Below are 12,540 nucleotides of genomic sequence, written 5' to 3'. Positions count from 1 at the left end.
TCCATTTGGCTCTATGAGTAGATGAAGTATCAATTTACCTGTGCATAGAATGTATTTGGTTGATTCAGTAATCAAAGGTAGCACAAAATCTGTTTGCTTAATCAAAGGGATGTCCAGTCTTCTGAAAATCTTGACTAAGATCAGCAATTTATTGGACGAGATGCTATTGTGTTCGAAAGGATAAACTGAGCACCATCCAGCACAGAGAAATTGTGTCTGGTTTGCCACTGAAGTTTCTGACTAAAGTCACAATAGAAACTCAAGTGAAACGTCCCTAGAATTTATCTAAAACAGCAGGTGTGACTGTAAGGACAACTAGGGTGTTTGGTTTTCTTCTCCTTATAATGCTAATAAAGGAGGTTTAACCCACTCTCTATTGCTTCATTCAATTGCTCTATTTCAATGTAGCATATTCCATTTCAAAACAGAACTTTGGTTTCGTGTAGGTCTGATTATTACATTCTTTATGAGACGAAGTTTCAAAAGATCAAAAGTGCTCTGTCTAATTTTAAACTTATATTTAGGCTTTAAAATTATTCCTTTTCCCTGTGGCATGCCATAGGGGGCACGTGGCTGGATACAATTGTGTCCAGGTGCTTAGTTTAATGTTTAAATCAACAGGCCAAGAGTTTACTCCTTTAAAGTTGTAAACTGTAAGAGATCAAGTCTTAGATGATGAAGGTAATCACTCTCCATGCATCAATGTGCTCATCTGTTAATATACACTACTATTTTCTCTGCAAAGCAAATAAGTGTCAAGGAAAAACAGTCTCATGCTATAGATTCAGAGCTGGTTCACAGTTTTCAGAACTTGCTGTAGGGAAGATCTCTGTCAGATTAAAACAGTGCTGGAATTCATGAGGCAAAAAAAGTAATTTCTGATCTCTGCATGCTCTCTATAGTCTCAACAGTCAAATTCAACTTGGTGCAATCTGATTTGCAATTTTTCTGAGCAGGAAGTCATGAAGTCCTTACAGTGTGACCAGATATGTATTAATCTACATAAATATTCTACAGCATATTTACTTTTACTCCAGAACTTTGATTAAAAGGCCAAAGCATTTGTTCTACAAAATTATTTAGTGCAACAAAGGATGGAGTCTATGCCACATGCCTAATTTAATAATGTAAATGTATCTGTTAACTTCAGAGAAAGTAGTAATGTACTTAAAATCATGCGGCTGATCAAATATGTTTTTTTCAAGGCTTGCATATGTAATACTTACCTTAGTTCTCTTTAAATGGCCAAACTTGTAAGAACACCAATTCTGACAGTATCAGTCTGAAGTTATTCATAGCACTCAGGCATCTGCTCAGACTTCAGACTGCAGAAATTCTTCGCTCACACTAAAATAATAACTCTAACAATTGCAGCCTCATTGTTCCTTGACAGAAGCCCTTTGAAAATCTTGTCAGGAAGAGCTCTTTTTATCTCAACAAAAACATAACGCTCAGGTCCCCTGCTCTTAGCCCCAGGATGCTTTAAGAAGAATATAGTCTTGTCCAATTGCAGTATTATTGACAAGCAAAAGCTTTTTTTGTGCCTTGTAATGCCTTTAAAAGCAACACAAACAATATTTGTCCATATATGACAAAACCTTCCCAACTGATCCTTGCCATTATATCTCTTTAGACTTGTAGGATTTGTCTAATAGAGAATGGAAGTTTGTTTCTATGTAAATCCAGAGCTCTGTTTGAAGTGAAATTGAAATGGTAAAGGCTTAAAATATTTTTCATAGCCTGGTTTGGTCTCATCCAGGCTTCAGATATAAAACAGAAACAAACTTTTGAAGGAGAAAATTTTAAGCCTTGCAGCACTTGCTAACAGCGTGCTGGGGCATTGCATTAGTATCAAAGGAGATAAAAGAGGAAAAGAGAAACAGTCTGTGGAGTAATAAAGACCTCCTTTTCTAAGAGTTGGATTCTCTGCCCCTGCACAATATCAGCTGGGCCTGATTTTCCTTTCTTTGTGATATCCTTAGCAACCATTGTCTTAGACTGATCCATGTAAGAATAGACTAAATGACTGAATCAGGCATAGAGTTCACTTCTCTCACCATCAGAGGAGGAAAATACAGATATTCACTGCCACAAGCACCAATTTCCTGCACTCCTAAGTTACAGTTCAAGTGAGAAGTAGCTGATAGAGCTTGGAACATACCCATTTGTATCAATGTTCAGACTTGAACATTTCCATGCTCTGTCTGTCCCAATGATTATTTGGCTGTAAACTCTATTTTCATTTCCTTCTCATTTCCTCCTTTTTACTTGATTTCTCCTTTTACTTATGTTCTTCTATTACTACTTCCTTTTATTCTCTCTTCTTCCCTCCCCCCCCTTTATTTTTTCACTAAAACTTAAAAAACCTTGCTCTCAGCTTCTTTCAGGCAATTTGAGATTGTTTTGTACAGTATAATCTCTGCCTTTCATGTTCTTCCTGAAATCCTAAAGTACCTGGAGCTCTTACTTCTGCAGAGAGCTCCACAGAATGAGTCCAGTCAGTATTCTTTCCTCTCTTGTTCTGCAAGCCTGGACATGCCATAATATTTGCCTTTGTTTTCAACAAGAGCCTGTCTGGACACTGAAGAGCTCTAATGGCAGTGAGGAGCTGGAAAAAGTCCTTACCATGGTCATGTCAATTAAGGCTTATTTGTACACATGGGCCCTGACAACTCTATGGACAAACATTGTTTGTGCTACTTGAAAGAGCATCAGAAAGCACAAAAAAGGCTTTCACTTGTCAATAATACTGCGGTTGGACAAGACTAGATTCTTCTTAAGGCATCCTGAGGTTAAGAGGATGGGAACATTGGGTTTTTGTTGAGATAAAGAGAGTTCTTCCTGACAAGATTTTCAAAGGGTTTCTGTCAAGGAACAATGAGGCTGCAAATGTTAGTGTTATTTTAGCATGAGCTAGGGACTTCTGAAGTCTGAGCAGATTCCTGACCGCTGGAGTTGAAAAAGGTGCCATTAAGCATTTGTAACACTAATGTGGTATTAAACTACATAACATTATGCAAGAATTAAATATTTGCAAAATTATTTCCATGGAAAAAATATTTTGACTTATGTTTGTCTGTACATGCAGCAAAATTGGATAGTGTTATAAAATGGAAAATAAATTTAACATCAGTTTTATGAGGTGAGAGTAATTCTAAGGTAACACGCTAATAGAAGAAAGAAATAGCCATTTCATGTAGGCTCTGGTCTTACAGATATTCAAATGACTATTTAAATATCATCTGATAATCTTTACTTGGCGAAAAAATGCAGAAATTCTTCTCATAGCTTCTGGAGAATTTTTACAGAGACTTTGTCTTCATATTTCTTTCATTTAAGCTTTATAGATGTGTTTTCCCTATGCCATTCTAAATTTTCTAGACACATGAAATTAGCTGTGTTTGGCTGTGGTAATTGGAACATGCAAATTCTGCCTAGTCTGAAGGTATCTGTTTTGGCCCTCTTCCTAGCACATGCCTTAAGTCAATCATGCCCTTTTTGCTCTTTATTTTATTCAGTTTGCAATCAAAATATGACAACAGATTTGTAGATATCAGGGAGATCCCAGCTATGACATTCTCATTATTCTGATCTTTCTTCCTACATGACCTGATTTCCTATAGTGTTACCAACAACTTAATAATTAAATTGGGGAAGAAACAATTGCTGAAGATTTCTCCTTTTCTAGAAAACTTGAACAGAATTCAGTTGGAGAAAAATATTAAATTACTTTGGCTGTGCTAACTTGCTGTTTTCTACATTCCTGGGATGGTGAATACAGATTCAACTGGTCATAATTTCCTTTCCCCACGTCCTCTCTTTTGGAATGTGAAAAGAAAAAGTCCAGCCCTGATTCTCAGTGAAGATGCAATTGGAATGCTGGGATTTTTATGATGAAAGTCATAATTCATCTTTCTTCTTTAGGATGATTTTCCTTACAAGTTCTGTAACATGGGGTCTTATTTCTTCAACAGAGACAGTGGAGTCCCAGGCCTTTACTACTTTCCCATTGGGGTCCACCAGGTATTTCCAGAAGTTCCAAGTTGGTTCTTCTCCTGTAGAATCTACGGGGGGGAGAAAAAGTTATATATTAGAAAAACATGTTAGCCAATTCCTGACATTTGTTCTTGTCAATTTGATGATTAACCTCTCAGAGGAAGAAGGAATGTAAAATTAAGAGGAAGTTCAGACTGAATAAGATTAATTTTCTGACAGACAGCTTTAACTAGGCAGTAGTCCCTTGGCGACTAATGGAAACAGGGAAGCTTGAGCTCGGAGAAAGCACAACAATCAGTGCTGAAGTGTGTGAGGGGATATGTATGTGTTGCTGTGCTATACAGATATACCTGACACAGCTGAACACTGATAGGAAAATTGAATTTGGCATAACAATATAGCTGTACCAGGACTGACTACTTGCTTATCCAGAAGAAATAACAAAGTAATCATTCCAGGTGGAAACCTAATTCTCATCTCCTAGTTTCCCCCTTCCTGGTCACATACTCTTTTACGTGAGCCACATCCTTACCCTTTGCTATTCTGCTATGTGACTAACAAAATTTCCAGGACTTTCAATTAGGCCATGAACCTCATCCCACTAAAAGCACAAGTACAGACACTGCAGACAAATTAGCACCTTTTTTCCCACTGATTTTACACTGGGCAAACCTCCTAAGGAATCAGAAGTTATTTCAAAGTATCATCAAGACACAGCCAGACCTACACTTTCAACTGTGTTGTCATTGTGCTGAATAAAGACCCAGCCTCCAGCAGCCTCCCTCTGCAGGCAGGCCAGTGGGGAAACAGAAGTTTTGCAAATTTCCTGGGACATGTCTGCAGGAACAATTCTCCTGGGCAAAACAGAGATTAAAGGATGTGAAGAGGATTACAGGGAAGTTTTGTTAGCAGAATGATCCATTACAGACACCTGGAAGGAGGTGAGCTTGAGGTAGCCAGAAATAATATCCACACTCCTTTAAATTCAGCGGTATGTGGGAGAACACTGTGGTGCTGGAGAGAAGCAGCAGGGATATGGTCCTTGCAGAATGCAGCTCAGGTGATACTGTCTCACATTGGGCTTTACTATATTTCATTGCTGAAAGACATTTCCTTCAGATTGGGTTAAGACTGACATTTTAATTTAGCATTTAAATGGTATTCAAAGCATTTGTTCAGTGCAAGAAAAGTAGTGCCTTGATAGGGAATATCCTGTCTTACAGTTTATCTTGTCAGCTGGCTGGTAAGAACCAGCAAAACCTCTTCTGGTCTCAGTGCTGGCTATAAGGCAGATTGGAACTGGAGGAACTGTACAGTAGGGCTGTTCCAGTGGGGAGGAATGAGGAAGGGAGTATTCAAGGACATCGTCTAGTGCCTGGTTTCACTTTTTGATTGTTGAAGTAAATTGTGAGGTGCTTTGCTTCCACTTATCCTACAGCTCTAGAGATGAGTCTTATAAATCCAACCTGCAGCACTCATGTCACAGGAGGAGCACTTACGAGGCTGTAAGTGGAAAAAGGTCAGGGTGTTGTATGCGTAGAGGAGAGTATTTCAAGGCCTGTGTTCCATGTAGAGGTTTATTGAACCAGCTTTTACAAGACATCTGCTATTGATGTGTCTTCATCTCTGGAGATCTTTTTGGAAGGTAAGACAAAGGCAACAAAGAGATATCCTGCCTTGTGCAGGAGGAGGGACTACATGACTTCTGACCTCCTTGAGCCTGACAACTCCGTGAACTCAATCATAGATCTCCTTTTTCTGTTAGATGGTATTTTGTGTCAGAGGAATTCTATGCTGGAGAAACAACCCTCCAGTGTTCCAGGTTACTCACCAATTAAGTACTTGAAGGCAGGAATTGCACCAGCTCCACTGACGGTGATTTTGCTGAACATGGGGAAGGAGGCACCGTAAGTCTTTCGTGCAAAGCTCTCAATTTCTTTGTTAGTGTCTGGTTCTTGCTGCCCAAACTGATTGCAGGGGAATGCCAGCACATTGAAATGGTACGGGCCCAGGTCTCTCTGCAGCTGCTGTAAGGCCTTGTAGTGGCTGTCTGTGTACCCACATTCACTTGCAACGTTGACAACTAGAGACACCTGAAGAACAAGAGAGCACATTTTAAAATGCGCTGCACATGTCAGTTTTCCAACAGGTAGACTGGAATGAAGATTATTTTAAAAAAAGAAAGAATGTCTAGGGAACTGTGGCTGAACACATATCTGAAACTACATTGAGTTCTATTCACAAAAGGAAGATTTAATATTTCTTTTATGTATTCCTCTTTGGAAAGCATTAAGATAATCAATCAACTGCTAAGCAATCTTAATTTTCAGTTTACAGAGAATATGTATTTCTCCATTCTGCCTTTTGGGCAATTTTTAAAGATATTTAAGAAGTGACCATCCAGCTAAGATATACTAAGTTAAATGAAAGAAACTTGTAAATCAATGTATTTTTTGTTGTTTATTTATCTATTGTGAAGCATCTGTTCTGCAGCATCTTTTCTTGCACAGAATTTGGTGCCCATACTGAACTGGCTGATCCATTTATCACTGCTAGTGTAGATGTCTTGACCTGGAAGTTAATAGAAGCAATTACAAGATTTGGGGTTGTTCTGTGCAGTGTGGGCTGTAAAATTTCCCATCACTTCTAGAGTAAATCTACTCAGTTGTGACAAAATGACAACAGTTTTTGCTGAAAGGTTTACTGCCTCAATTAGTGATTCCAAGAGGTGAAGGCTGCCCACTATCCTTTGAAGTCATTCCTGCAGTGGCTCGTGTTCAATGCTGTGTGCATTGTGTCACTCAGATACTAGCACCAGGATCTGCCAGCACAGATCCAGCTGGGAGGAAGCTGTCACAGACAGGAGCAACAGAATTTGTTGGGAAAATAAAGTGACCTAACTCTGAACTAACATATATTACAGTTTCTCAAAGCCTTGAAGAATTTTTCATTGGTTTTTGAGATATTTTATCCTTAAATAACTTCTGGAATTTATTTTTAGAATTATAGTTTTATTATTCTCATGAATTTTGTGTAAGTTGCTGCTCATTCTACATAAATTGAGTCCATTCTAACAGTTTTTTACAAAAGTATTTAAGGAAATAGGGTGTGTCAAATACATTACATTTAGCAAAAAATAAACGGCTACACGTGCATCGTGTTTTTAAAGCCAGGAAACAAACTGGCATGTGAAAGTACATACCTGGGTAAGGTATGGGATCATAAGATGATATAAGTAAAAGGAGTAGGAATAAGTAAAGAAAAAGCTAAGGGGATGTTGGTGTTTGTAATTTCTTACATTAAACATTAACACTTACTCTGTGTATTTTCTACTTTGTATAGCTGTACGGCCATCATAGAATCATAGAATATCCTGAGCTGGAAGGACCCACAAGAATCATCAAAGTCCAGCTATTGAATTTAAAGTGGATTTGGAGTGACACTGTTTTCCCTGGAAGACAGGTAATCTTACCAAGCACAAGCTAGTGTAATCTTCTTTGTAGTGTAGTGTGTCAACAGGATGCAATCTAAGCAACCCCTGTACACTTGTATATGAAATATGACCTGCAGCCATCTCAGCTCTGAATTATCCCTTTCATTCAGACAACACTTACAAGCTCTGCCTGAAATTTTAAATTCAGTCTCCTAAAACATCCAAAATTATGACATATAATTAGACTTTTTTTTTTTTTTCAGAGAAGAGGTAATAATTTTATGATGCATTCCTGTTGCAGACTCTCAGCATTTGAAGTAGAATTTATATGTTGGACATAAAAAATAACTATTGGCAGTTCTGTTCTTATCAAATAATCTGATTTACCAAACATAGTGATAACTGTAGTTTAGTTTGAAATAAAGATAAATTGTACTACTAAGAGCTGAAGTCATATGTAGTTCTTTCATATGAAATTTTAGAAGCTTTTAAAAATATATTTTAAGCCTTGGAATATTCATGATGCAGAAGTATTCATCCGCCTTACTGAATTCATCTCTATTGGTTCTTTATCTCAAGCAGAATGGTAATGTAAGAATTTATCACTGGAGGTTTGGGGGAAATAAGGTTTTGTAAGCATTGTGTTCATATTAAAACAGATATGAAAGATGAATTTCCAGTGAATACAATCAAGCTTTTATAACTTTTACTTGATTTTAAGTCAAAAGAGGGCTTGAAAGGATTCACTCAAAAAGAAACAACTATTTTCATTTACAGCTGTTTAAAATCAGTAATTACTTGGCATGGTGGTGAAAGGCTTGAGAGCTCACACTGCAAATAGTGCAAACTTCCAAACATATTCCTCCGAAACAGATGGAAACTACATGCAGCATTTCTAGGGATGGCAGACACATTATGCTTCCCTTTTTCCTTAGAAAAATGCATTCTCTGTAACTGAATTCTCCATTCCTGAACTCCGTAACTTAATAGTGCAGACCTCTTAAATGTATAACACATATAACGAAAACTTGCATGATCTATAGTATTTCTCAATGAATGTTTAAAATTATTCTTTAAAAATCTTTACTGAGTTATCTTTCAAGTGTCTGGTATTAGAAGTGATTTAAAGTGGTGATTTTTTTTGGTCTGTGTTTTATTTTTAATAAATATTAATAAAAGTCACTCTTTTTGCTCTCATGTAGAAGCTGTACTTTGACTTCTTACAGCTGTTAATGACTTAATTTAAGTTCAATATGCCTGACTTTAGGAGTGCAAGTCAAGCACACCACCTAGTGTGCAGTGAAAACAGTTCAGTGGACCTCACAAAAATGATTTCATTTCAGCTGAATTCTTTATCAGCTGTTGTCTGACCTCTTAATACTTTAATACTTAATCCTTTCCTTGCCTTTGCTTAGAAAACCATGCATTCTAGTAGTGAACTCATTTATTTAACACTGCAAAAAACTCTTCTTGCTTTACTTCGTATTTACACCAGCGTGCCTTCTTTAGCGAAAAATCCCGGGACAGATTTAGGAATCTGTCTCAGCTTCAAGTAACCCTTTGTGGACCTGTCAGCAGAGACAGTAGATGCTTGGGTTTTTAGACACAGAGATTCTTAACTGGCTCTACGTGACTGATGGAGGAACGAGCCACAAGTGTCAGACTGCACCAACTCACTGAGCTGTCACCTTCGTGGAACCAATAGCAATATTTGTGCAGTAATTCAGTGGCTGTGCTCGGTATTTATCCACACTCAGTAACACCACATTCTCAGATTGCAGTGAGCTCTAGTCCAAAGTGCCTGGCACTCCTCTCAATAATAATATTGAGTATAAAAATAATACTTAAATTGTTATAGTGTCTAATGCTTTTCCATGATTATAGTACCTATGGCTCAAGATTTCCAAAGGCACTGCATTGACATTGCTTAATTCCACCCCAGCACACTGTACTTAGCTGGGTGGTAGATTGGTATCATTACACCAAGATAGGCATAAACACAGCAGGGAACAGTTGATGTTTGGGAGTTCTGACTCCCAAAGAGGTACTATTTTTGGTAAGAATACTGCCTCTTACAGCATATCAGACACAGATCATAAAAGAAAAGATTATTGAATTAGATTAGACAGAAAACTAATCTTGTTTGGATCCTCTTAATTCTTGTCCATCCTCATCGCTGCCTTTCATTTTTAATGTAGATGGGTCAACAGTTTATGGTAGTGTGGAAAAACCATAGAAGGATGGCCTTCTCCACAACACAGTGAACCAGACAGTTTTTTTGATCTATTTCACTTGTGGAACTCTTTTCTCAGTGGTAATAGTCCTCCCTTTCTTTACTATATAACAGAGGGTAGTTGTGGTTCGTATCAAGATACACTCGAATAGAAAGTGAATTATATCCATCAGTCTTTTTTTTCTTACTATGAAAAAACTGTTTCAATGATCTGAACAGACACAAGTTTATATTAATAATGACTTATTGAAGAAGGATTCTGTCAGTCATGAATTGCACTGATTGTTTATACTTAGCACGGCTCTTGCGGTTTTAGAATTAGCAGACTTTATTAATTTTTTTTTTTAGACTCTGGAAGTCTTTGGATTGTTTCAATTCCTAGTTAGTTTCTTGACTACCAATTAAGTAGTTATTTAAATAAATTAGCTGAGTGACCGAATTGAAGAAAATGTCTTCACTACATCTGCCAGAAAGCTTAAGGCTGGTAAAAGCTGGTTTAGCAATTAGCAGACTATTGTTCCTGAAGCGAACTAGTGACTCACTTTCCTTAAAATACCACCAGCACTCATGTAGTACTTTAATAATATTTGCTTTCTTTTAATAGCTTTAAAATATTATGATAAATCTACACCTTAACATTACTTATCTAATTGGAGACTTAAGCAAGTCTATTTTAAGAAATAAATGGGAGTTTTAATTAACCTTTTTCTATCTTGATACTGAGTTCTGACAATATAATGACAGAAAGGGATGTGTTTTATTGCCATAATTTGCTTTAAAATTGTGCACATGCATTATCAAAGAGCAGGTAGCCTGAACATTAATAGGATCCCTGAATGCAAATCTACCTTTTATTCCATACAGAAGCTGAATGTCACTTTTTTGGAGTAAACTATTCCATATGGCCTAGCAGAGATCAAGGAATACCATTAATCAGTGGTATTATCTTTCCCAAGTACAGCTCTAGAGCTCCCCTCTATGAAACCAGCCGTGCCTCGAGGATGGCCTGGAACCACAGCACTGGGATACAGCACACACCCTGAACCTGCCTGTTCATGAGATTCCAGACCAGGCTCTGCAGCTTGTTCCAGAGGGGATGAACACCCCCAGCTCTCTGCAGAGTGGCTGTAAGGAATTCTTCGGAGTTCTCCCTTAACTCCTTTCCATGTGGATTCTGGCCCTGAGATAGAGAAGCTACAGGTCATATTTGCTTATTCAGATTAGCAGATGATGTGCAGACAAAACATGCCCCAGTAACAGGATTTATTGACAGAGCCTTTGGAAGGAGCTCATTAAAAAAACACAAATATTGCTCAATATTAAACAGCTTCCACATTTTTCTCCAACACAGATATTTGAGTGGGCATAGGACCAGTTCTGCTGTATGGAGGGGGATGAGGACTTTGACCAGGTAGGATTTAGACCTCTCATTTGGTCCAAATCCACCAGTATCTCTTTCTGCTGAGCTCAAGAAAATGTGCATCTCCCTATATAGCTTCTCTGTCTTCCTGCCAATGTTTTAGTGACCTGCTGTTGTGGACCAGTGAGCTCAGACACCTGAGGAGAGGGAAAAAGGAAGGTGGAAACACAAAGCTGGAGAAAAAGGGTGAAAGCAATAAGTGGTGCCACCTTTTGGGGAGCAGGAAAACTATTGCACTGCCTGACTGTATCACAGATGTGGCACTTGTGTGCTAAGAGTGGCACTTGTGGGATTGATGTTGATTTTTGCTTCTATAATTTGTGAAAGGGGCTATAAGAGTTTATATTATTAAGTATAATGAGTGTGCTAAGTTCTCTTTTCACTCTTCCATAGGTACTGACCATCTTTCCTAGATGATCAAACCACTAATAAAATAAAATGAAATGAAATGAAATGAAATAAAATCACATTATAGTCAAGAATATTGTTTTAAAATGGTATGGAAAGCTCTGCCTAGAAATCCTTAATGTAATATGTAAACAAAATTTAGAAGACATCATAAAAACGTGTATCTATGTGCCCTTCATATTGCTGTCAGACTGAAAAGTGACAGAGAAATTGCACGATGTTGTTACAATTTCACTATACTCTGATACTTTGTAATGTCTCTCATGTTTTTACAAAGTACTGTGAAATCTGTTAACTCCATCAGCCGCGGACCAAATCCCTTTTTTTTTAATGCAGAACATTAAAAAGGAATGGGATTTAGGTAAGAATAACATACACGAAGTCATGCAGTTAAAAGGCAGAAATAAACTCCAAAAGTAAGTTACACAAAGACACAAACTTCCTGAACTTCCAGTGGAGTAGGCAGAATCCAAAGCAATCCATCCTGCTGCAAGAACGGCAGGAGGGCAGCATTCCCTGCCTGCCACGTCTACAGGCGGCTGCAGTAGGAGAAGACGCGGACACACACGGGGGTTAGACTGCAAACGCTTTATTGAAGAGGAGCCTGTGTTAGCCAGACGTGTTCGCTAAAGGGCAGCGCGTGTTCCATCAGCCACACACTGAGCTGCCCAGATGCCCACGCGTGTGTGCACCGAGGCCCCGAGCGCTCTCCCCCGCGCTCGCTCCGCGGACATGCAAGGGCTGCCTGTTAGTGAGCCCGGGCGGGGGCCGCCCTCCCCGCCGCACTTACCGAGCCCCTGTACTTCTCCAGAGACACAAGCTTGCCCCTGATGTTTACAACTTTGAAAGTGTAAAAATCAGGCTCCTTCTGCCGCGTAGCGGAAAAGGCTAAGAGCAGGAGCGCTGCAATTGCGAGGAGCATGGCTAGAGGGATGAGGAGGACTTTGGGGAAGGAGGAGGCAGGCTGGTGCTCCACACTGCCCTCCGGGTCCAGCATGCTGCACGGCCGCCGCGCCTCTGCCCGCCCGGCCCCGGCCCGGCCGCGCTGCC

The 12,540-nt window shown here is 38.8% G+C and overlaps 1 protein-coding gene across 1 annotated transcript; it reads right to left on the bottom strand.

Annotated features, from left to right (window-relative positions):
* Nucleotides 1-3,039: 3,039 nt before the first annotated feature.
* GPX7 (glutathione peroxidase 7) lies at nucleotides 3,040-12,540 on the bottom strand. The gene is made up of 3 exons (XM_032118428.1): nucleotides 12,281-12,540; nucleotides 5,828-6,089; nucleotides 3,040-4,064 (listed from the first exon to the last, which is right to left on the bottom strand). Exons 1-3 carry the CDS (start codon nucleotides 12,485-12,487, stop codon nucleotides 3,901-3,903), a joined length of 633 nt encoding a protein of 210 aa, XP_031974319.1. The 5' UTR covers nucleotides 12,488-12,540; the 3' UTR covers nucleotides 3,040-3,900.

This window comes from Corvus moneduloides, chromosome 9 (genome assembly GCF_009650955.1).
Source record: "Corvus moneduloides isolate bCorMon1 chromosome 9, bCorMon1.pri, whole genome shotgun sequence".
Lineage (NCBI taxonomy): Eukaryota > Metazoa > Chordata > Aves > Passeriformes > Corvidae > Corvus > Corvus moneduloides.
The sequence above is the reverse complement of the archived record's forward strand: the minus strand, read 5'-3'. Positions and strand labels throughout refer to the sequence as shown.